Consider the following 26,495-nt stretch of genomic DNA (forward strand, 5'->3'; position numbering starts at 1 on the left):
TCTTCCGAAATGAGCTATCTTTCCGTTCCGAAACTCGGAGCGACAGGAACACGTCCGAACCCGATGGCGGAAAAAAAACAATCGAAGATGGAGTCGACGCCCATGCGCAATGGAGACAAAAGGAGGAGTCACTCGGTCCCGTGACTCAAAAGACTTCTTCGAAGAAAAACAACTTGTAACACTCCGGCCGGCCCAACACCAGATGGCGAGCTATTGCAAAACATGCGTATCTACAGCGACAGATGCCATCGAACAGATTGTTTCTTTAGGTACTTGTTCATTTCTCTTAAGTCCAGGATTGGCCTCCATAGACTAGACTTTTTTCAAATTTGAAAAAAAAACAAAAAACAAATGGGACTAGAAGCCTTTCCCCCTTTGTGAATAAGGTACTTCCTTGATTAATAACTGCTTATCGTGATCTCCACTTCCAAGAGGAGCAGAGGTAGGTGCTTTTGATGCATCTGGGAATGTGGTGTGACCGGAGGCATCTGTGTGAATTCCAGGAGGTGGGCAAATCATATTACATCAAATACCCATTTGTCTTTTGTGATTTGATGCCAAAGATGTAAGTGGTGTCTGAATGGGGAAGAACAAGGAGTAGTTGGAATCTGACGGTAGTCATTGTCGACGGAAGGCTTCTTTGGTTTGTCTTCCTGGCTTTCCTCTGTGAGGAGGTCTACTGTATGCCGCCGTAGGAGGCTGTCTTTGCTGATACTGGGGCCTAGAGGTGTTAAAGGTGGAGGAGTAAGTTGGATACCTATATTGCTGGTATCCGCCACGAAAGGAAGGTTGTCCTCTGCTACTCACTCCACAAAAAGGCACCTTCTTGTACAGCAGAGCGCCAAGCGATTTGGCGGTATCAGTGTCCGATTTAATCGTCTAGAAGGCGTGTAGGAAGTTGGCTCTGTATATACTATTTCAAAGTAAGAAATAGTGTGCACAGAGTCCAAGGGTTCCCCTTAAAGGTCAGATAGTGGCAAAAAGAGATCATTCTAATGCTCTATTTTGTGGTAGTGTGGTCGAGCAGTAGGCTTTTCAGAGGGTAGTGTTAAGCATTTGTTGTACACACACAGGCAATAAATGAGGAACACACACTCAGACTTATTCCAGGCCAATAGGTTTTTATATAGAAAAATATCTTTTCTTAGGTTATTTTAAGAACCACAGGTTCAAGATTTATAAGTAATACTTCAAATGAAAGGTATTTCACTCAGGTATTCTAGGAACTTTGAATAATCACAAGATCATGCACAGTTTTGACAAAAATGGCAATAAGCTATTTTAAAAGTGGACACAGTGCAAAAATCAACAGTTCCTGGGGGAGGTAAGTAATTAAGTTCACAGGTAAGTAAAACACTTACATGGTTCAAAGTTGGGTCCAAGGTAGCCCACCGTTAGGGGTTCAAGGCAACCCCAAAGGTACCACACCAGCAGCTCAGGGCCGGTCAGGTGCAGAGGTCAAAGAGGTGCCCAAAACACACAGGTTTCAATGGAGAACAGGGGTACCCCAGTTCCAGTCTGCCAGCAGGTAAGTACCCGCGTCCTCAGGGGGCAGACCAGGGGGGTTTTGTAGGGCACGGGGGGGGGGGACACAAGCTGGCACAGAAAGTACACCTTCAGCAGCACAGGGGCGGCCGGGTGCAGTGTGCAAACAGGCATCGGGTTTTGTATAGGAAGTAATGGGGATACCCGGGGGTCTCTTCAACGATGCAGGCAGGCACAGGGGGTGCTCCTCGGGGTAGCCACCACCTGGGCTAGGCAGAGGGTCGTCTGGGGGTCGCTCCTGCACTGGAGTTCGGTTCCTTCAGGTCCTGTGGGCTACGGGTGCAGTGTTTGTTCCAGCCGTCGGGTCCCTTGTTACAGGCAGTCGTGGTCAGGGGGAGCCTCTGGATTTCCTCTGCAGGCATCGCTGTGGGGGCTCAGGGGAGTCGTTTCTGGCTACTCACGGGCTCGCAGTCGCCGGGGAGTCCTCCCTGTAGTGTTGGTTTTCCGCAGGTCGAGCCGGGGGCTTCGGGTGCAGAGTGGAAAGTCTCACGCTTCTGGCGGGAAACGTGAAGTCTTTAAAGTTGTTTCTTTGTTGGAAGAAAGTTGCAGATTGTTGAACAGGGCCGCTGTTCACTGGAGTTTCTTGGTCCTTGGTTGCAGGGCAGTCCTCTGAGGCTTCAGAGGTCGCTGGTCCCTGTTGGATGCGTCGCTGTTGCAGTTTTCTTCGAAGTTGGGAGACAGGCCGGTAGGGCTGGGGCCAAAGCAGTTGTCGTCTCCGTCTTCACTGCAGGGCTTCAGGTCAGCAGTCCTCCTTTCTGTTAAGGTTGCAGGAATCTAGTTTCATAGGTTCTGGGGGCCCCTAAATACTGAATTTAGGGGTGTGTTTAGGTCTGGGAGGGCAGTAACCAATGGCTACTGTCCTTGAGAGTGGCTACACCCTCTTTGTGCCTCCTCCCTGTGGGGAGGGGGGCACATCCCTTATCCTATTGGGGGAATCCTCCATCCACAAGATGGAGGATTTCTAAAAGTAAGGGTCACCTCAGCTCAGGACACCTTAGGGGCTGTCCTGACTGGTGGGTGGTGACTCCTTGTTTTTCTAATTATCTCCTCCAGCCTTGCTGCTAAAAGTGGGGGCAGTGGCCAGAGGGGCGGGCATTTCCACTAGCTGGGATGCCCTGTGGCGCTGTAACAAAAGGGGTGAGCCTTTGAGGCTCACCGCCAGGTGTTCCAGTTCCTGCAGGGGGAGGTGAGAAGCACCTCCACCCAGTACAGGCTTTGTTCCTGGCCACAGAGTGACCAAGGCACCCACTCTCCCCTTGTGGCCAGCAACATGTCTGGTGTGTGGCAGGCTGGCAAAAACTAGTCAGCCTACACTAGAAGTCGGGTATGTTTTCAGGGGGCATCTCTAAGATGCCCTCTGGGTGTATTTTACAATAAAGTGCACACTGGCATCTGTGTGCATTTATTGTGCTGAGAAGTTTGATACCAAACTTCCCAGTTTTCAGTGTAGCTATTATGGAACTGTGGAGTTCATGTTTGACAGACTCCCAGACCCTATACTCTTATGGCTACCCTGCACTTACAATGTCTAAGGTTTTGCTTAGACACTGTAGGGGCATAGTGCTCATGCACCTATGCCCTCACCTGTGGTGTAGTGCACCCTGCCTTAAGGCTGTAAGGCCTGCTAGAGGGGTGACTTACATATGCCACAGGCAGTGTGAGGTTGGCATGGCACTCTGAGGGGAGTGCCATGTGGACTTAGTCTTTTTCTCACCACCAGCACACACAAGCTGTGAAGCAGTGTGCATGTGCTGAGTGAGGGGTCCCTAGGGTGGCATAAGACATGCTGCAGCCCTTAGAGACCTTCCCTGGCATCAGGGCCCTTGGTACCAGGGGTACCAGTTACAAGGGACTTACCCGAGTGCCAGGGTTGTGCCAATTGTGGAGACAAAGGTACAGTTTAGGGAAAGAACACTGGTGCTGGGGCCTGGTTAGCAGGGTCCCAGCACACTTTCAAGTCATAACTTAGCATCAGCAAAGGCAAAAAGTCAGGGGGTAACCATGCCAAGGAGGCATTTCCTTACAGGGCGTCATCAACATGCTTCCGGAAAAGTGCTTCTCCATCATATGGGGGATCTAAAAAAAATTGTTTGGACCTCCGGGTGGAAATTAGTTGCCTTTAGCCATCCTTGACGACTCAAGACTGCTGAGCCTGCTAGAAGTCTAAAGCCCATGGCAGCAATATCTAGCGCACAATAATTTCAGCAGAGGATCACTGTCCTTCCATCACAATCATTTTTGGCCTCCACCTTGGTAGGCTCCGGAAGCTCGTCTAAATGTTGACCTACGTCAGACCAGAGTTGCCTATCATACCTGCCAACGAGCGCTAGGGAATTTGTGTCACGCACAACAATGGCAGACACTGAGGAAAATCGCTTTCCAATATTATCCAGGCGTCTACCTTCCTTATCTGGCGGCGCTGTTACAGGTGCAGAAGGGTTCCTGGAGCGACGTTGTGCTGCCTGAAATATTACGGAATCTGGCTTTGGATGACCAGAAAGGCATCAAGGAGCGACATCTGTAGAATTATATTTTTTATCCAATTTAGGCAGTACTGCCTGTACTGTTGCCGGGTTACCCATTATCTTTAAACCTTGCTGCCAAACATGGTCTATTATTGGAATAGCTCTGACTGTTTTCCTGAGGGGTTCCTTGAAATCTTACAGGAAACAGTATTGCTGAGCTGCAGGCAGTTGAAGGTCAAGTCGTGTGACCGCCCGTTCCAAAAGGGTGTGGAAAGTACCTATATCCTCCAGAGGGGATTCAAACGATGGTGAAACAGGAAATTCAGGTGCTGGAAGTATATATTCATCCCACTCATCTTGTAGCGAGCTAATCTCGCCATCTTCAGCCCCGTCATCTGAAGAAGTTTGTGGATGAACCTGAGGGGAGCCCTGTGGTTGAGGGCTAAGCGGCACATGTGATTGATGAGGTTGCAGAGGTGCAGGTGTAGTGATGAGAAGCACCAGTTGTGGAACATTCGCAGGCATTGGAGGAAAACGTGGTCTTATAGTCTGCCAACATAGCTTGGAGATCTGATACCATACCAGAAGGCAATGACACTAGGCCCTGCTGTTTATTATGAGGCAACTGTTCGTAATAGTTATCATAATAATCAATCAGTGATTTGTTAAGCGTGCTACTCGCCCGGCAGGATCTCAAGGTGCTGTGGGGCTGGGGGGGCGTTGCTACTGCTCAAAGAGCAAGGTCTTGAGGTGCTTCCTGAAGGTCAGGAGGTCCTGGGTCAGACGTAGGTTGACGGGGAGGGAGTTCCAGGTTTTGGCGGCAAGGCGGGAGAAGGATCTACCGCCAGATGTGGTGCGGTGAATGCGGGGGACGGTAGCAAGGGCGAGGTTGGCGGAGTGGAGTTGGCGTGTAGGGATGAGGAAGTTGAGATGCTCGTTGAGATAGGCTGGAATGAGCGCCCAAGCCCTCAGGTGGTTGCTTTTTGGGCAGTGCGTAACAGACTTATGTAGAGCACAATCCATTAAGCACAATCCATTGTGAGATGGTATGTTTCTGCACAGCTTTCCTGGTCAAGGTAGAACAAAAACACTCTTTATGGATCCGGACGTTAAGTCTCTCCTATTCCTTAGAAGGATAAGGTGGAGAAAAAAAGGTAGGCAGGGTGATTACGTGGAAAGGGGTGACTACCTTGAGGACGAAGGAAGCACATTTCCAGAGCACCACATTGTCAGGATAAATAGTAGTGTACGTCTGGTGCATAGAGAGGCTTCAACTCGCTGACTCTGCTGGCCGATGTAATGGCCACCAGAAAGGCTGTTTTGATGATTAATAACCAAAGATGGCAGTTGTGTAATGGTTCAAAAGAAGCACACATCAGTAAAGTAAGAACCATGCTTAAGTCCCACTGGGGAATGATGAATGGCCTGGGGGTAGGGTGGGGGGCATATGTTGCAAACCTGTGAGGAATCTCATTACAACGCATGACTTAAAACAGAAAAGTTGGGCTGGCAACTGCAAAAACGGCTAAAAGATCACCCTTAACTGCGTATAGAGCAGAGTTCTTCTGGGCTTAATACACAACAAATAGTAAGACCTAAGAAAGAGAAGCAGACAGGGGGTCAATGCTTTTTGAGACATCATGACACAAATTTGTCCCATCAGGAGGCATATACTTATTTGGTGGACGGACTCCTGGCTGTCAGAACAACATCTCAGACTTCAGGAGTAAGGTGAAAGGCTGTCAAGTCTCTGCGCCATCTCCGTGCATGGAGGCACAGAGTGTACAGTTTTAAGTGTTGAACTTTCCCCTGTTGCTACAACACAAGGTCCTACCATCGAGGAAGCAGACGCTCATCAGCCTGGAATACCAGTCTGTGTCCAATCCATAGCCACAAGAAAGGCTTTGGCCTGTCGATCCTGATCTTCTTGAGAATTCTGGGCAGGAGTCGTATTGGCAGAAAGGCGTACAGGAGGCCAGAGCTCCACTCAAAACTAAAAGCGTCTTAGAGCAAGACCCGCTTTGGAAAATCCAGTACACAGAACTGTGACATTGGGTATTATCGGCAGTGGCGAAGAGATCTAATCAAGGTTTTCCCCACTTTTGGAAGAGGTCTTGTACCACCAACAGATGGAGACACCACTCATGGTCCATTAGAATTGACCGCTAAGTGCTATCGCCATGGCATTTAGAGAGCCTGCCAGGAGTTGAACCACCAAAGAAATGCCCTCTTGTTCTAGCCATGACTAGAGACGCAGTTTCTCTTGTTGAGGAATCCATGACCCCCACCCCTCACTGCATGAGGTACCACTTGGAGGTGATGTTGTCCATGAACACCTGCACTAGCTTTCCCTTGATGGAGGGTAGAATGGCCTCCGACCACAAGCAAATCGCCCGAAGCTCTAACACATCTATGTGGAGTCCAAAATTTGCTGGTGACCAAAATCCTGAGTGACGCCTCTGTCACTGGTCAGCTCTGGTTTGGGAAAGGAGAGGGGTCTGCCACTGACCCAATCACAATTCATTAGCCACCACTGCAGGTCTTCTGCAGTTCTCTCCAAGATCTGGACCATGTTGGAGAGATTCTCCTGAAGCTACGCCCACTGGAACTTCAAGTCCCACTGCAGAGCCTGCATATGCCAAAGGGCATGTGCTACCAGCAGGATGCTAAGAGATCCAGCAGCCTCAGTCTGTTGTACTGTAATCCACGATAGAGGCTGAATGAAAATGTCACTTACCCAGTGTACATCTGTTCGTGGCATCAGTCGCTGAGATTCACATGGTATGCATGAGCTCGCCATCTGGTGTTGGGTCGGAGTGTTACAAGTTGTTTTTCTTCGAAGAAGTGTTTTCGAGTCACGGGGCCGAGTGACTCCACCTTCTGTGCTCATTGCGCATGGGCGTCGACTCCATCTTCGATTGTTTTCCCCGCAGAGGGTGAGGTAGGAGTTGTACTATAGTAATAGTGCCCGCGCAATGAAAAAATGTAAGTATGTATCTATTAAAGGATTGAAGGTAACTTCTGAACTGCTACAGGCTTCCGGGGAGGTGGGTGGGTCCATGTGAATCTCAGCGACTGATGCCACGAACAGATGTACACTGGGTAAGTGACATTTTCAGTTCGATGGCATCTGTCGCTGTAGATACACATGGTATGCATAGACTAGTAAGCAGTTAGTTCCCCATAAGCGGTGGTTTAGCCTGTAGGAGTAGAAGTTGTCTGAAATAGAGTTCTTAATACAGCTTGACCTACTGTAGCTTGTTGTGCGGATAGCACATCTATACAGTAGTGTTTGGTGAATGTGTGAGGCGTAGACCAAGTGGCTGCCTTACATATTTCTTGCATTGGGATGTTTCCTAAAAAGGCCATTGAAGCACCTTTTTTCCTTGTTGAATGTGCCCTGGGAGTAATGGGCAGTTGTCTTTTTGCTTTAAGGTAGCAGATTTGGATGCATTTAACTATCCATCTGGCTATACCTTGTTTTGATATTGGGTTACCTGCATGAGGTTTTTGGAATGCAATAAATAGCTGTTTAGTTTTTCTGATGTTCTTCGTTCTGTCAATGTAGTACATTAATGCTCTTTTGACATCTAATGTATGTAGTGCTCTTTCAGCCACAGAATCTGGCTGTGGGAAGAATACTGGTAGTTCTACCGTTTGATTTAGATGGAATGGAGAAATAACTTTTGGTAAAAATTTTGGATTAGGTCGTAGGACGACCTTATTTTTATGTATTTGTATAAAAGGCTCTTGTGTTGTGAACGCTTGAATTTCACTTACTCTTCTTAGAGATGTAATGGCGATGAGAAAGGCAACTTTCCAGGTGAGGAATTGTATTCCGCAAGAGTGCATGGGTTCGAAAGGTGGGCCCATGAGTCTTGTTAGAACCACGTTTAGGTTCCATGAAGGAACAGGTGGTGTTCTTGGTGGTATAATTCTTTTAAGCCCTTCTATGAATGCTTTGATAACTGGTATCCTATACAAGGAAGTTGAATATGTAGTTTGCAGGTATGCAGATATTGCTGCAAGATGTATTTTAATAGAAGAGAAGGCTAGCTTTGCTTTTTGTAAATGGAGCAAGTAATTTACTATATGTTTTGGAGTTGCCTCTAGTGGTTGTATCTGATTATGATGGCAGTACCAAACAAATCTTTTCCACTTACTTGCGTAGCAGTGTCTAGTGGATGGCCTTCTGGCCTGCTTTATGACTTCCATACACTCTTGGCTAAGTTGTAAGTGTCCGAATTCTAGGATTTCAGGAGCCAGATTGCTAGATTCAGCGATGCTGGGTCCGGGTGTCTGATCTGTTGGTTGTGTTGCGTTAACAGATCTGGTTTGTTGGGCAGTTTGATGTGTGGTACTACAGACAGATCTAGCAGTGTTGTGTACCAGGGTTGTCTTGCCCACGTTGGTGCTATTAAAATGAGTTTGAGTTTGTTTTGACTCAATTTGTTTACTAGGTAAGGAAGGAGAGGGAGAGGAGGAAAAGCGTAAGCAAATATTCCTGACCAGTTCATCCATAGGGCATTGCCTTGGGATTGCTTGTGTGGGTATCTGGACGCGAAGTTTTGGCATTTTGCGTTCTCTTTTGTTGCAAATAAGTCTATTTGTGGTGTTCCCCAGAGTGTGAAGTAGGTGTTCAGAATTTGTGGGTGGATTTCCCATTCGTGGACTTGCTGGTGATCTCGAGAGAGATTGTCTGCCAGCTGATTCTGGATCCCCGGAATAAACTGTGCTATTAGACCAATTTGATGGTGGATTGCCCACTTCCATATTTGTTGAGCTAACAAGCTTAACTGCGTTGAATGTGTTCCTCCTTGTTTGTTTAGATAATACATCGTTGTCATGTTGTCTGTTTTGACAAGGATGTATTTGTGGGTTATGATTGGTTGGAAAGCTTTTAGTGCTTGAAAAACTGCTAATAATTCTAGATGATTTATATGCAGTTTTGTTTGATGTATGTTCCATTGTCCTCTTATGTTGTGTTGATTGAGATGTGCTCCCCACCCTGTCATGGAAGCATCTGTTGTTATTACGTACTGTGGCACTGGGTCTTTGAAAGGCCGCCCTATGTTTAAATTTATACTGTTCCACCATAGAAGCGATAGGTAAGTTTGGCGGTCTAGCAACACCAGATCTAGAAGGTGACCCTGTGCTTGAGACCACTGTGAGGCTAGGCACTGTTGTAAGGGCCTCATGTGCAGTCTTGCGTTTGGGACAATGGCTATGCATGAGGACATCATGCCTAGGAGCTGTAGTATTGTTCTTGCTTGTATTGTTTGGTTTGGAGACATGTGTTGAATGACCCTGTTGAAATTGTGGATCCTTTGTGGAGTTGGCGTTGCTACTCCTTTTGTCGTGTCTATTATGGCTCCTAGATATTGCTGTACTTTGCTTGGCAGAATGTTTGATTTTGCAAAGTTGACGGTGAACCCTAGATTGTAGAGGGTTTGTATGACTTGATTTGTGTGGTTTGAGCATTGTGTGAGCGAACTGGTTTTGATTAGCCAGTCGTCTAGATACGGGAACACATGTATTTGCTGCCTTCTGATGTGTGCAGCGACTACTGCTAGGCATTTTGTGAATACTCTTGGAGCGGTTGTTAAACCAAAAGGCAATACTTTGAATTGGTAATGTATTCGTTTGAATACAAACCTTAGATATTTCCTGTGTGATTGATGTATTGGTATATGGAAATATGCGTCCTTGAGGTCTAGGGTTGTCATGTAGTCGTGTTTTCTGAGCAATGGTAACACTTCTTGTAGTGTGACCATGTGAAAGTGGTCTGATTTGATGAATGTGTTTACTACCCTGAGGTCTAGAATTGGTCTCAGTGTTTCGTCCTTTTTTGGTATCAAGAAGTACAGTGAATAAACTCCTGTGTTTATTTGTGTGCTTGGTACTAATTCTATTGCATTTTTTTGCAGTAGTGCTTGAACTTCTATCTCTAGAAGCTGTGAATGGTATTTTGATAAATTTTGTGATTTTGGTGGTATGTCTGGAGGGAATTGCATGAATTCTATGCAATATCCATGTCGGATAATTGCTAGGACCCATGTGTCTGTAGTTATTTTGTCCCATGCTTCGTAATATTGATGTATCCTCCCCCCCACTGGTGTTGTGTGGGAGGGGTGAGTGACGTGTGAGTCACTGCTTGTTGGTAGTGGTTTTGGGGCTTTGAAATCTTCCTCTATTCCTAGGAAATTGCCCCCCTCTATACTGGCCCCGAAAACCTCCCCTGTACTGTCCCTGGTAGGTGGGCGGTGCGGACTGTGAGGTGCTAGCTTGTGTGGCCTGACCCCGAAACCCTCCTCTAAAAGGTGTTTTGCGGAAGGTGTTATAAGATCCTCTGCTCTGCGGGGAGTAGAGTGCGCCCATGGCCTTGGCAGTGTCAGTGTCCTTCTTGAGCTTTTCTATGGCTGTGTCGACCTCCGGACCGAACAGAAGTTTCTCGTTTACTGGCATGTTAAGCACTGCCTGCTGAATTTCTGGCTTGAATCCAGACGTTCTGAGCCATGCGTGCCTACGGATGGTAACCGACGTATTAATGGTTCTTGCGGCCGTGTCTGCTGCATCCATGGAGGAGCGTATTTGATTGTTGGAAATGTTTTGACCCTCCTCAACAACCTGTTTTGCTCTTTTTTGCAGATCTTTTGGGAGATGTTCAATGAGATGCTGCATCTCATCCCAGTGGGCTCTGTCGTATCGCGCTAGCAGCGCTTGTGAATTTGCGATGCGCCACTGGTTTGCTGCTTGGACAGCAACCCTCTTCCCGGCTGCATCGAACTTCCTACTTTCTTTATCTGGGGGAGGTGCATCCCCAGAAGTGTGTGAGTTTGCCCGTTTTCTGGCAGCCCCTACCACCACAGAGTCTGGTGGCAGCTGAGAGGTGATGAATACGGGGTCCGTAGGAGGCGCCTTATACTTTTTGTCCACCCTAGGCGTCACTGCCCTACTTTTAACTGGCTCCTTGAAAATGTCCCTTGCATGGCGTAGCATGCCTGGGAGCATCGGCAGGCTTTGGTAGGAGCTGTGGGTTGAGGAGAGGGTGTTAAATAAAAAATCATCCTCTACTTGTTCCGAGTGTAGTTCCACATTATGGAATAGTGCTGCTCTAGCCACCACTTGTGAGTAGGCTGTGCTGTCTTCCGGTGGTGATGGCCTAGTTGGGTATGTGTCTGGGCTGTTATCAGACACTGGTGCGTCGTACAAGTCCCACGCATCCTGATCTTGGTCATCGTGGCTTATGGCGGTGTGAGCTGGCGAATGTGACGGGGTGTAAGTTGGCGAAGCCGGAGTTACAGGTGGAGGCGAGGGAGGAGGTGTTACCTTTTGTGCTGTTTGTTGCTGAGGAGTAAACTGAAGCGTTCTCTTTCGTTTGACAGGTGGAAGGGTACTGATCCTCCCAGTCCCCTGCTGAATAAAGATACGCTTTTGCGTGTGATCCACGTCAGTGGATTGCAGTTCTTGTTCAAATCTATGTTTCTTCATTTGAGAAGACATAGAATGCTCTTCAGTGTAGGAGCCAGAAACAGGGTCTGATGTCGCTTTTTTCGGCTCCGAAAACCCTGTCGATTGTTTTTTCGGCTCCGAGGTAACCTTCCTCTTTTTCTGTGCCGAAAATTCTGGGCCTCTATGGTCTTCGGCGCCACTGTCTCGGCGTCGATCCGTGTCGACACCGAACTCTCGGTGTCGATGCTTCTGTTTAGCACTCTCTCGGTCTCGAGGAGGCTGCGTGCCGGTGTCTCGACCGGAGTCGGACGATCTCGACACTGAATGGGCCTTTTTCGGTGCCGATTGTTGGTCACCGAGAATTTGGGTGGAGCCATGGCCGGTTGGCAGTGGCGTCCCCTGGGCCTTCTTTCCTTTTTTAAGGTTTGATCTCGACGTCTTACTCACAGTTCTTGTAGAGTGTAGCTCGTCGGAGTCTGAATCCTGGATGGAAAAGGATTCCTCCTGTTCCTCTTCTGTCTCGAACTGTCGACGCTCTTTTGGCGTGGACGCCATCTGCAGTCTTCTCGCTCGACGGTCGCGCAGAGTTTTTCGGGACCGGAACGCCCGACAGGCCTCACAGGATTCTTCGCTGTGCTCGGGTGACAGGCACAGATTACAGACCGAGTGTAGGTCCGTATAAGGATATTTGTTGTGGCATTCGGGGCAGAATCGAAACGGGGTCCGTTCCATCGGCGTTGTCCTCCACGCGGTCGGGCCGACTAGGCCCCGACGGGGTGCCGAAATCTACCCCGAAGGGCACCGAAGCGCTTCGATGTTCAACGCGTCGTCGTATGTGTCTATCTCTAACCGGATCGCAACGATACCGTCGAAAATCTTCCGTCTTCAGCTATCTTTCCGGTCCGAAACTCGGAGCGACAGGAACACGTCCGAACCCGATGGCGGAAAGAAAACAATCGAAGATGGAGTCGACGCCCATGCGCAATGAGCACAGAAGGTGGAGTCACTCGGCCCCGTGACTCGAAAACACTTCTTCGAAGAAAAACAACTTGTAACACTCCGACCCAACACCAGATGGCGAGCTCATGCATACCATGTGTATCTACAGCGACAGATGCCATCGAACACATCTTTATCAAAGCCTGAATATCTTGGACTCGCCATTCCGGAGGAGAAGCCCGAAACAGAACTAGAAGAGCTCAGATGAAAGGGAGCGTCTGTTGTGACTTTGGGACGTTAATCAATCAATCAGGGATTTGTAAAGCACACTACTCACCTGTGAAGGTCTCAAGGCGCTGATCCCAATTGAGTGCAGGAGGTTCAGCGTAGTCTGGAGGTGGGAGACTACCATCTTGGGGAGCCTACCTAATCGATGTAGGTGAAGACTGGAACACCAGACCTCTGCAGGTGTGCTTCAACCATCATCATCACCTTGGTGAACACCAGAGGGGCACTGTAAGGATGAAGGGAAGCACTGCAAACTGCAAGTGCTCCTGGCCCACAGTGAACCCAGGTAAAGCCCGTGGACAGTCGTGACAGGGATGCAAAAATATGCCTCCTGTAAATCCAACACTACCATCCAGTCTCCCAGGTCTAGGTCAGGACAACGTGAGCGAGCATGAGCATTTTGAATTTCTCCTGCCTGAGACCTTCATACTTCTTGGGTACCAGAAAGTAGCAGCAATAGCAACCACAGTCTACTTCTGATGCTGGCACCTTCTCTACAGTTCCCTTAGCCAAGAGCGCCAGCACTTCCTGGCAGAGTAGGAAAAGATGGTCCTCCGTCAAGAGTGGCATGGGTGGAGGGCAGGCCACAAAGGGGAGGGGAGCAGCCCTTTTGTACAATCTGTAGTATACAACTGTCTGATGTTATTGGCCTCCTGCTGTTTCCTGCCCCACACTGGGTGCCCATGATGGTTGACGGGCAAGCTAAAGGAGCTTGGAGGCTGACTGGGGAAGTGGTGGAATGACCTAACTGCTAGCTACCTGTCCACACGTTTTCTGGGGAAAACGCATCCTCTGCCATGAAAATGTGTGGAAGCTTGCTGGCCATGGTGGCTGGGAGGATATGGACATGGTTGGAAAACCCTTCTATGGCCGAGAAAGGCAGACTGGTGGGGCTGAGGGGCCATAGAGAACTGAAAGACCTGGATGTAGCACTGGAGCCCCTAAAGCGCTCTAGCTCGGAGTCTGCCTTCTCTCAAAGAGACAAGAGCCATCTAAGGGCATGTCCATATGTGATGCTTGGACATCGCCGGAAAAGCCAGTAGTTCTCAGCCAGGAGTGGCATCAAAGGGCCACTGATAAAGAAATCGCTCTTCTCAGCAAGACAGTCATGTCCAGACCACAACGAATTGCAAATTTTGCTGCATCTCTCCTGTTGGCAATACCCTGAGCGCATATGGCTCGATCCTCTTTCACAACCATTGTCAGCACTTGAACTACCGAGTCCCAGATTGTGTAGGAATATTGCCCAAGAGGAATGCAGTGTTCACCAGCTGCACTGCAAGGCTGGCAGAAGAGAATTGTTTCTTTTTTTTTTTTTTACCAAAGGTATCCATCCTCTTGGATTTCCCATCCGGTGTAGTGAAAGGGAATGCACCAGGGTTGATTCAGGAAGTGGGGGCCTGGACCACCTAGCTCTCCAGAGTGGGGTGCTGGGTGAGTAAACTGCAGTCACCTGGAGCCGGGCTGGTGTGGCTGGAAATCACCCTGTGAAAAGGAGCCCCTGTGCTGAGCTTCGACTAGGCCCCAAGGAGGACACTGGTGAGGGCTTCATTAAAGAGGAGCAAGGTTTCGGAGGGGGCAGTCCCCAGCTGAAGCACCTCCGTCAAGATGTTAGTCTTGACTGCCACTGAGAGCAACTAAAGGTCGTCCTCAGCCACCTTATACACCACCATATCAAAAGAGCCCCCCCTCCTCTGTAGCCACAGTAGGAGGGGAGACCAAACCAGTGTCAGGTTAGGGGTTTAACCCGCTGGCTTTTGCCAGATCCTCATACCCGGTGTCCTCCGTATCATTTAACAGGTCACATTACAAAATGGTGTTATGTTACTTGGGCCATAAGGAGGAAAGACCCAGCTAGACAACCTCCTTCTCTCTCTGTCTTTCGTTCATCTAATAGGTCACCATACCCTTCCCATTCATCTCCTGTACCAGGCCTGTCATACAAAAGACCCTGGCTTCAGATGGTGCCAAAACCAGTGTAGCGAGATGCCAGTCCGGCTCTGTCAGGGTTGAGGATGGTGGTGTCCTCGATGGGCGACAACAGCACAGTCTGCACAGGAATGGGGACCAGACTGGTATCAAAGGCGTACCCACCAACGGGAATCCAGTAGAGGACCCTCCTGAAGCCCTGGGGCCCAATGGCGTTCCAGAAGGAGGGGGCCACCCAAAAAGGAGATGCATGGCCTCATAGAGATCAAGTAGCTAGGCAGGGGTTGCTCTAGCAAAAATCGGAGAAGTGTGGAGCCAACCCTGAGCGGGGCTCCGCGAATGCGCAGGGCTGGGAGTGCAGACTATCCCTCATCTCAAAGATTTGGATGGACACAAATGTCGAAGACCTCTTCCACGTTAGGTTTCTTCTTTCTGTGAGGCTTACCAGATGACAATTTTGGACAGGGGCGACGAATGTCGTGCGGCCTGCAAGCGGTATAGGGACCTTTTGACGCAACTGGGATCTTTATCGTCATAGGGCCGTCTGACATTGGGCGAACGGGAGTTTGAGGGAGCCTTAGCACTTTGCTTGAATGGTGCAGCAATCCTCACAGGCCTTAGAGTCATGATCTTTCTCAGGGCACCATAGGCAGATTAGGTGGGGGGTCTGTCCTAGACAACTGTATGCAACAGGTGTCATATGGTTTAAAACCAGCCGATTTTTTCGGAGACATCCCTGTCACAGTAGGAGAAAAACTATGTAAAAAATGTTGACAAAATGTTTTTAAAAAAGCCAATCAAAAAGTGACTGAGGGGTAGCTCTCCACAGACCTGCACTATCTGGTACAGAAAGTAAAGAACGGATGTCATCCCACTGAGGTGGGACCACATTTGTAATTTCTGGCATCAACACTGCCAACATGGAGCCAACACCACCTACAGGCATGCCGGGGTATGCCTGAAAAATTTCCAGACCTAGTTTGACGCCGGGGATAATTCTAAGATAAGGACTCTGTTGTTAGAAGCCTCCGCTAAATAGGGTAAAGCTTTACCTCTGCCTATAGCATGGCACACATTAAAAAACGTCAGATATATAGATCTGAACATGAATTTAAAATCTAACACTCAAAACAGTATAGATCAGCTGGAGAAAAGGATGGTGATGAGCTATTAGGGAATCCTTGGGGATCGAAGGATTATTACTCCGGTGGCACAGGAAAATCACTGTAGATTTGAACTCCAGCCTTGAATCAGAATCAAAGAGATTACTGAGACTTGGTATTCAAAGTCTGCTATGTAGGTTGAAAAGTAACTCCTAATCCTGGGTACCTCAAAACTGCTGCAATCTGTCATTGTTTTCCCTCCATTTTTTTTTTTTTTTTTTTACTACAACTTGTATCTGTGGCCCATTTCTATAACATGCATTATAGTTTTATCAACTGTGATATTACACAGAGGAACAGTGTGGATGTGTGAGGCAAATGAAACATTCAGGCTGTTGTGCTTTTCAAATTGCAGGTGTCTCAGTGGTTCAGTTTTGCACGTTTCAGTACATTTCACTCAAAATAAACTCGTAGCCGAAACATGTTGCCCCCTCGGGCTGCTGAGCATAAGGTTTATCAATACTTAAAACGGTATCTTATTAATTGTACCTAAAAATACCTTCTGCTCAATACAAGAATGATGGAGTCCTGGTTCCTATATTAATTCCCTGCGGTGTGGTCCTGATGTCCTTATTGTACACAATACTGCAGGAATGAGTAGAAAGTGGAAATTTGATTTGGACACTTGAAGACATGGACTGGGAGAAGGCTTTGATGCACCTCACAGAAGTAATCATACAATCCAGCCCAAGACTCTCACAATTGAGATTGCAACAGTATATTTCAGAGCACCAAACTCTTTGCTATGGGGCTGACAGCATAACCAGCTTGCTTTCAAGACAAGAGAGGTTAGAAAGTGGTGGTTGCATATTTGGGTATGTGAGCTTATGGTTGACATCATAAAAACTTTCAAAAACAAGCCATAATTCTCAATCCATCCACTAAATGTTGCAATAGTTGTACCCCATATAGCGATGTTGGGTGTGTGGGGAGATCTTAACATCCTCAAATATAATTCATAATTTCTGCTCTAAGAAGACGTTGGCCTCAAAGGATACATCTTTGAGTGGAAAAGTTCTTCCAAAACACAGGCAAGGCACAAAAAAACAAAGGAAATGAGGGTAGGTGTAGCCAGAAAAAATGGTAAAGATTTGGTTCTATGAATAAACCGCTAAACATGTAGATGCTGCAAACAATTTAAAATGATATGTCCAGATCACCAGTTGAAGACACATGGACATATTAAGAGGCCTGGTCTATCAGATTTGGGCAGATGATAGATATTGGTCACTTTTCATTACTAAAACTTATCAATATCAGCATTGCTAATTCTGGCCACTTGTTTCATTGCATGTTTTTTAAAAGAAAACAGGAAACCAGAAGATAAAACTGGTTTAAAAAGTGCATTGATCTTGACAATAGTTTGTTGCTGAAAATGGAAATGTTGAATGAAATGACTCAATGGGAGAGGAGGGTTGAGCTGAGCCGGATGTGAACTTTAGATCTTCAGTATGTTCAATGTTTATGTGTAGTGCTATTACTTCCATTTCAAAAGTTATATTTCTAGTAACGAGCAGTTATTGTGGTGAAAAACTTCAGAGGATCAAACAAATGGACTGAGAGAAGGTATCAAGAATGCAGAGACCTAACAAAATGGGAGTAATAGAGCAGCATATGAAAAAAGAAGTGATCTCTAATTTTAGATCACAGGTACATATTTTATACAAAGGAATAAAATACGAACCAACACTATCAAATGCTAGTAACGTTTCACCCTCGACCCCACAAATATGAATGCATAAATACATTCAAAAGAGATTTACCTGTCTTCCAGCATACCGGAGGGCAAGCTTTCCACTCACCAACGTTTGCACATCCTCTGGGCTGTAAAAAGTTTAATTGACATTTTACCACCAATGAATGGACAGTGTCTAGAGTTATCACTGTATTGACATAGAATACTGCATTGATGCACTCTCCACTATAAGGATTAGGTGTTATATACTATCATTTATAAAACAGAAATACCACTCAATAAAATGAAGCTAAAAGTTGATGGTGGGCAATGCAATAAAAGCCCAAGCTTTTAAAATTGCTTGTTCATGTGGGCATCTCCAGATACCAGAAGATTACTATCACCTGAAGAATCTCTTAAAGTTCCACACTGTCCTCAGTCATCGTCAGCCTCTGCATGGGTCCCCTGGCTGACAACACACAACTATATTTGAAAGTCTCCTCCACTTCAGACACAAACCCCTAAGACACTGCCGGAACCTCACCAAGACCTAGATGTCCAGCACCTACCCGACGCTCAACCCCCACCAACAAAGATTTCCTATGTGCCAAGAACAAAACAAAACTGAAAATAGAACAAATCTGGCTCAATGACAAACCTTGATAGCTTCAAACCCAAACTTTCACCCAGTGCCAAGTCACTTGGGATTGCATCCTGGGCACCAACCTTACCCTCAAGGACACATTGCTAGGAAAGCAAAGATGGTCTGGTACCAGTTCTCTAATGAAGATAGTGAAACAGTTTTCAGTAGGAAGTGAATTTAGTACTGCTGTGGCCAACAGACTTCACAAAGGCCCCCTTATGGGAATCCTACAAATCGCAGTATTTCTTATCTAGTGCCTGAAAAAACATCACCCTATTCTGATGGAACTCTACAGCCAACACAAGCTTCAAAACTAGCGTTATCATGTACAAGAACATCACAACCTGTACCCCTTCCTGTTTGGTAGACAGCTATCCATCTTTAGTTACTCTCGGCACACCTACAGCCAAAACATCCAACTGGAGAAAAAAATATGAATATAAAAAAAATTAAAAAAGGCAAAAAGCATTTCCTATCTATGCATTCAAGATGTAAAACAATATTCCCTTATCAATCAGGACCCTACTCCAATTCAGTAAAGAGTTGAAGATACACTTCTTGAAAACACACTACATGATGCAGTAACAGTTCAAACACCAGCTACCTCTCCAAACACTTGCTGAATAGATCTGTAGGCAAGTTGAATATTATGTGGTGTTATTCGGAGGCCTCACCATGTCATGTCACAATCTCTCTCAGGTCCAGTTAAGATTCTTTAAAAAAATAAAATAAACACTAGCCCAGTCCTCAGTAGCTGTGCACACAACAGTCAGCTTAATCAAAGGAAAAAGTGCAAACAGTCCATAAGAAAGTAATACAAAGGTAAAATTCCGACATCAAGTTATAAGAATAGTGTATTCTTATATTTAAATTGATAAGAAAATGAAATCTATTGAAGGGTATCACAGATATGATTTTTCAAAGGTAAGTAAATTCTTTTAACTACAATAAATAGTTGTTATCGGCTTACCAGGTTCTGAACCAACAGGACAGTGTAACTAGCAATCTTGTCTTGGAAAGGCCACAATGGCTTGGAAGTCAGTCACATTGACCACCTAGGTCCAGGGAGAAAGATACTGGTCACGTCCAGTCTTCTGGATCCTCTGCGTATTTTTATCATTTACTGCAGTTCAGCAAAGAAGTGGTCCTGATGCTGGGGATACAGGATGCTCACGATGCTGAAGAGAGATGAGAGTTCCTGGAGCCACCCTTGTATCCACGAGCATCAGGGGTCATCTCATGGCCTCAGAACTCTATCTTCCACTATGCAAAAATGGAGTCCAGTACAGATCCAGTCACCACCGGTCAACTAGTTGTCCAGTTACAGTGGTCTTAGTGGTTCCTTGCAGGTAAGTAAATCTTTCTATTGGGGGACCAGAGTCCACTCTGACTTTGATCACAGGCCCAACACTTTTGAGGGCACTTCATGAGGGTCATTACGGTCTCCTAAGGCACTTCAGTGTCCAGCAGTGGTGAAGCATTCTTGGGTAGCTGGTTGTTGAGGGGCACAGATCACCTTAGCTTTTAGTGGTCCTGATGTATAACAGGAGGGTTGGAAAGGACTTCCTTTTGTACAATAACCCCCCCACACACATTTTTGGACAGATACTGCTAGTTTTTGAAAGGTATAGTACACGGAGCACTGCTATACAGGCTCTAGTCCATGTGCTCTGACCTCCAAAGTACATGTACTACTAACGCCAGATTGGCTCATTTTACTTATTTAGAAGTCCCTAGTATATGGTATAAGAGGTACTCAGGGCTTATAAGTTAAATGTCACTATTGGACTGCAGCCATTAATTGTGCCACCACTATCTTGTCAGGCAGCTTTAGGCCTGCCAACTTGAGAAGGCAAAATAAACCATTTTGGCACGTCAGACCATTGTTTTTTAATATTAATACGCAACCCCTAGGGAAGAACTTGGTAGACCACCAGGCAGGGAGCTTAATAGTAAAAATTACAACATGTTTATTCTGTAATTAACATGCCTGACAGTTAAAACACAAAATTTAGGTTTTCACTGTAGCAATGCCGGAGATCCCATTGGCTACCAATTGGCGCTAAATGCTAACTTCCATTTGGAACCACCAAAAATATTACACCAAAGTATCAAATTAATCATTACATTAAACACAACTCTTTGCTGAGATAGGATTTAATATATCCTTTAATAGAAAGATGATTTTAGAAAGTTGTCACTTCGTTGCTCAAACCTTCAGTATCCTCTCTTGTTTATCTGCACCAGTTGCCACCCAAGACAACATACTGCTCTTCCCTGTTAGGAAGGGTGAGGGCTCACAGAAACTCTTTGCTGGGGCTAAGGAGCAGCAGAGTAGTGCTTCTGACTTCTTTCCAGTACAGTAGCGATCTGAGGAGGGAGTGCCAGGGTGCCACTTATATTCTATCTTTGTGTTTGCGGGAGGGAAGGACTCAGTAGCCAAATCGGCAACAGTTCCACAGGGCAACACTTCTTATTTACATCACTTCCTGGAGGTAAAGCCAAAAACAACCCAAGAGTATCCTTTGCTGCTTGAATCCAAGATGACTCAGGTCTTCATCCCATGTGGAGTTCTGGGCACACCCCATGGTGCTTCACTGAGTTGGTAGCACCTTTAAAACTGGACCATATGTGGCCAGCATCTGGTAGTGATCCTGCTGGAGGAGGTCACAACTCCTCCCACCAAGAGTTCTCGGTGTTCCCTGTTCGTTGGAGCACTTCACCCTTCCTAGCAGGGGGCAAGCCTGTTGGTCTTGGGTGCAACTGCCACAAATAGAAAAGGCTACAGGAGGTCTGGGCAACAAAGTGGTGACTTTCTAAATCTAATCTAAGATTCTATCACTACACGTATATTACTGATTGAACATTTTCTGTCTGCAGTCAAATGGCTGTCTCCTGCTGATGGCTTTTGAACTGTGAGCACACTATGGGATCAGCAACCATCTTTATTTTTCCAAATTTTGTATCTGACTTCCATAGAGTGTTAAGGCACTCTTCAAATCAGTGCACTTTCAGCTTCAGGGTAAGGCAGGGATATTAACATTAAGAATGAGTCCTTCCCTCATGTTTATCTTTGTACTTGTATCAGATTGACTTAACATGTTATATTAATACTCTGACATCAATAATAAATATGTGTATTAATTCCTGAAAGAGCTCAGCCCAAGGCATTGCCTTTTTGTGTCAAATTGAGGAGGAAATATCAGTGTCTGAAGTGCAAAGGGGGTGATTGGGAAACCTGGGCTCACATTTTGTGAAATCCTCAACAAATCACTTAGCTATGTTTCACCCATTATTCTGATTTTATATTTTTAGAGTACCTTGATGTAATACAGGTAATGGTGTGTACTATTCAACAAACTCACTTTTACATAGTTAAAGGCACAACAAAACTCGTTTTCCATACATACTATTCTTGTATTCCAATGGAAACCTAATTAATTTGAAAGAGAAGGCTGGACTGTGTCTTTCTTTGCTGTAGATTGTACCCCTGAAATTTGCTTTCAATTCTTCCCTGCCATGTTGTAGCACTTGCTATTGCCCCTTTATATTGGTAAGCCATTTTTATTAGCTTAATGTGCCCCAAAAAAGTTTTTTTTTCTACACGATTTAATGTTTTTTGCAGGGAGTACAAAAGAGTCCATCCTACATTTGGGGTGTGAAAATCTTTAACTGCTTGTCTAGTTGGATTTTGGAAGAAAGTTCGAATTTGTATAGTCCGACAGATGAAACTGAAAAAACACCCTGGAAAAATATTAACGGTTCATTCTAACCACTATGTCCTTGTGTATTTGTAGGTAAGATTCCTAAATTGTTAACGCTTGTAGCTTGCTAACTCTTCTTTTCAAGGTGACTCCAAAGAGAAAAAATGATTTCAGTATAAAGCGCTTTCAGCTTTGCCTTGTGCATTGGTTCAAAGGTCTGCTTCATTAGTTGTGCTAGAAAAGACTACATAGGTGCTGGAGCAGAGCATAATAGGCAAATCCCTTCAGCACTCCTAATAACATTTTAATTATTGGAGCGGCAAATAAATTCCTTTTGAAAGTTCCTCTTGTGCATCCAGCTACAGTAAACAGATGCAGGAGAGTTTTGAGTCCAACAAGTGCATTATGTACTTGATAACTGTCATCTGTAAAGTGAGTTAAGAGATTACATGTTTTGCATTGTTAGACAAATCTCATCCACTTGTTAGCATATCACTTTCTTATAGTACATCTCCGAACAACTCCGATTATGCCTATGCTTCCTTGTGGCAATCCTAAGTGACCTAAATTCAAAGTCTTCAGGAGCTAGGCTGCTAAACTTAAGTTGTCAGAATGCAGATGAAATACTTCTGCACTCTGCAGCATTAGTTAATTGAGGAATAGGGGTATTTTTATTCATTTGTCTGCAATCACCTTTAGGTTGAGTACCCACCAAGAAACTTATTAAAAATGTTGTATCTGCATTTGTTGATTATTCAAGAGCAAGCAAAGATCCTTGGCCAATTCATCAATATTGTAGTTCCTTGTGAATGGTGGTGTGGAAAGCTAGATGCAAAGTGTTGGTATGTTGCGTGTGTTTCCAAGATAATTATGTCTAGTGTTACCCAGGACTGGGAAATTTTGTTCACAATCCCTTTTTATCTTGTTCCTACTCACTGAAGACACTTTTGTCTGATTTTGCGTTTTGCAAGGAATCTTCTTTAGTAATTTACTTGTGAGTGAAAAGCCTGTAGTTCTAGAAGTACTGTCTTCAGAAGAAACACATCTGTGTATTTGATGGCCTCTTCATGTGTTAATCGTCCTCCGACTTGAGATTTGCTAGGTGTGCACACAACCCAAGTTTAATACACCTATTACAATGGTTAGTGTGGAAGTCGGGCATCTGAAGTCCCTGACTCTAGTCATATTTCGCATCACCCTCCATTTCAATTTCTCCATCAATCTGCTTTCAACAACCACCACATTACCCTAGCGACAGCTCCACGAACATCAGAGTTCAGTGATTAGAAACCTAATCCTCTATCATACTCATATGTACCTTGAACACAGTGAGTGAAATGCAAGATGACACCATTCCTAACATTTTAAGAACTACTTCTAATGCCAGAAACTGACGTCTGGCAAAGGCAAACTTGTTCTTCCTGCACAGAAACCCTCTTTTGTATTGGGAAAACCTTTCCCTTTAACAAATCCAACTTTGCTTCCACAAACATTTCTGTTGGGCAGGACAGACTGTTTCTCCCAGTTAATGGGCAATTCCATGGTAATCAGTGTTTTGCCACTTGATTTATACCTTTTTGGCACTGTATGATTGAATGCCATTTGAAGAGCCAGTAATCTAGGTAGAGATTGACATGTATACCCTGGCCCCGTAAACTATTTAGAAGTACTGGTGGTCGTTTTGTAAACACTCTGCTGGCCAAATGTATGCTAAATGGTAGCACTATCAAGTGGTAATCAACGCCTCCCAACACAAACCTGAGTTTTATTCTTTGAGTTTTGGTGAGCAGGCTATACAAGGAATTGTCCTGTAAATCACTGGTTGCCATGTAGTCTCACTCTCCGAATACTTAAATTACTTCTTGAAGTGTTCTAATTTAGAATTTGAGGTTTTAAAAAAAAAATCTGAACGACAGATATATGATCGTTCTTAAGGTTTTTTTGTATTATACAATATAATCGCTAAATCCCTTTGCTTTACTTTTCTCTTGACACTACTTCTATTGCTCCCTTTTTTAACAGATGCTAAACTTCTTGTTGCAAAAGTCTGACCTGTTCTTGTTTGTACCTCCATGTTTTTGGTGGGATTTTGGAAGATGTCTTTTCTAGCTCTGTCAAATACCTGTATCCCAACTTCTTTAGTATCCATGTATTTGAGGTTAAACTTTCTCATTATCTTAAGAACATCCCCAGTCATTGGTTGTTTGGCCTGAGTTCTGGAGCTCTGGCCTCTTTCTTTGGCACAGGCTCAAACAGAATATCATGGCTATGCAGGTTAATGTCATTGAAAAGGTGTGGCCTGCAATCCCAATGGTGGACTGCCCTATAACATTTGCTACTGTCGAAACAGTGGACCGTCCTGTACCCAAAAGATCTGGAGCTACCCTTAAATGTGATCCTCTAGCATGTCAGCTTCTCCATTCTTTCTTTGCAGTACCGATTCCTCTATAATGAACATGATTATATTTTCTCCTACAAACGGGGTGTTTTATAGCCACAGACTGCACTTCAGATTTGAAACTAGAGAGATCCAAGATTGCACCTTCACACAATAGCCTGAATGCTGAGCCCACAGCAACTATGGAGGTATTAACAATAGTATTTCCCTACAGAATATAAGACTTTGCTCTTTTCCTGAATTCCTCAGGCAGATGCTACACCAGTTCAAGTTACGTTCACTGATAAGGGAACCTACTGAGCATGTTGGATTTAGTTACTTGTTATTGCTCCTCTTCAGCATGCTTCCATTCGCCTACAACCTTTTGCTGTCTTTGCCTGGAGATGGGCCTGTAGAAGAAAGGATACTGTCCCTTTTGCAAGCACATGTTGACTAGTAGAAAATCCACCGCCACATTAGTTCTCATGTACAGTGTGTCTGCTTGGAGGCTTAGTATTTTTTTCTCTACCCTATGAGTAACTGCCTTAAAAGGTCTCCCTACCTTGTAGTATAATGCTTGGCCATACTAGTAGGAATGGACTAGTTTTGAATTTTGGCAGACTTTTTTTCTGGAAGGCAGCAATAATCTGTCTCCTCTTCCTGTGGCTGCATGCCACAGGTGTCTCTTCCTCTTTTCAACAATGTCTGGAGCAGTGAGGTGATATCAGGTAGGGATTGTCTAGGTCAGTGGTTCCCAACCTGTGGTCTGGGGACCCCTGGAGGTCCGTGAAGCCTCCTGAGGGGATCCACGATTGCTTAGAAAATTTAATAATACTAACAGATTAGGTCCCCAGCTTTCAGTAATGCCCCTGTGGGAGGTCCCCGGATTCCAAAAATGATTCAGTGAGGGGTCCCCGGGTTCCAGTAATGATAATTGGGGGTCCACAGAAGTTAAAAGGCTGGGAACCACTGGTCTATGTGGATAAGAGGCAACCTCCTTTTAAGGCAATCTGTCAGCCACATAGCTTCATCTTGATTTTCTTCTTTTAGGGATACCACTGACTTCCTAAAAACTATATTTGCAGGGCTCTTACCTTAGTTCAAGAACTGATGGGGGCTACATCTTCCTTCTGCTCTGGCTCTCCCACTGGACTTTTGCTGCCTCCTTTAGTGGGAATTCTAAATGTCTTCTGGAGCCAAGTATAAATGTAAAGGTTTGGCCGCTCTGGTGTCTTTCACCCTCTGCTTCGAGGGCTCTATGCCTAATGAATCAATGCCTACTGAATCAACTGCTAAGTGTTACGATGCCAAAGGCTGTTTACTCATGCGAGTCTGATCGCTGCAATTCAGGTATGCTGTGCATCTGAGGCACTGCCGGAGAAAACTTCTTCAGTAAAATCCCATTTTCCCCAGAACAGTGTCCGAAATGTCCTCTAGTCAGCACTCACAAGAAAAAAAAAAGGGAGGACCCCACCGCTAGATGGCACAGCAGTTGTATCAAAGCTTGACACAACATAACAGCAGTTACAGTCTGCAGGGGTACATGCCGGCCAGCTCCCAACATTCCGTACACGGTATTAATAGTTTGAGTCAACACTAATTTAATTAAGTTTTTGCCATAACTACTGTGAGTTAATGGGGTGTATTATATGGGGTGGTTGTGCAATCTCACAGTGTGATAAAAACTCATCCCAACCCTGTGTAGCTGGGGCACTAGCAGCAAGGCTTACACAGAGAAAGCATTGTTAAGTATTTAAACAGCACCAAAACAGTTAAAGAAGAAAATGACAACACTCAAATTTCAACACCAAGTAATTAAAAAATATATATATTTTTTTATAAGATTGTAGACACTAGAACACAAAAGATCCACTGGAGATAAAGATTCTACAAGCAATAATAAATCAAAGCAATTTCACTCAACCACAAATAATCCTTTGGAAAGTCAATGAATGGGTCACTCAGAAACCTTTGCAAATAACTTAGGTAAGTCTCAATGCGGTTAGTCAGAAGTTCTTGGGGCGACCAACTCTAGCAGGGAATTAGAGGGCACAGCGAAGTTCTCAAGAACAGTTACCTTCACAAGAGAAGCTGTCCATCAGGAGCTTCAGACACTATCTGCATTACAATGGATTCCTATGGAGTGGTCTTGATACAAATGATAAAGGATGCTCTGGGTGCAACAGAGTCAAACGGGGTCTTCCTACAGGAGTTCCTCGGTCCACGAAGATGGTGAGGGTCCTGGCTGCAGGGTCGACGTCCAACAAAGTACTCTCTGGTCTGGCCAAAGTCCAGTCGCCCGCTGTCACAGTCAA

The 26,495-nt window shown here is 45.4% G+C and overlaps 1 protein-coding gene across 1 annotated transcript in view; it reads right to left on the reverse strand.

Moving 5' to 3' along the window:
* Positions 1 to 26,495, reverse strand: part of PSMD11 (proteasome 26S subunit, non-ATPase 11) — a 430,446-nt gene that overhangs the window by 250,778 nt on the left and 153,173 nt on the right. Inside the window, exon 8 of the mRNA XM_069237974.1 lies at positions 17,545 to 17,605. Within this exon, the coding sequence (XP_069094075.1) occupies positions 17,545 to 17,605 (61 nt within the window). The remainder of the gene's footprint in view (positions 1 to 17,544; positions 17,606 to 26,495) is intronic.

Source organism: Pleurodeles waltl, chromosome 6 (genome assembly GCF_031143425.1).
Source record: "Pleurodeles waltl isolate 20211129_DDA chromosome 6, aPleWal1.hap1.20221129, whole genome shotgun sequence".
Taxonomy (NCBI): domain Eukaryota; kingdom Metazoa; phylum Chordata; class Amphibia; order Caudata; family Salamandridae; genus Pleurodeles; species Pleurodeles waltl.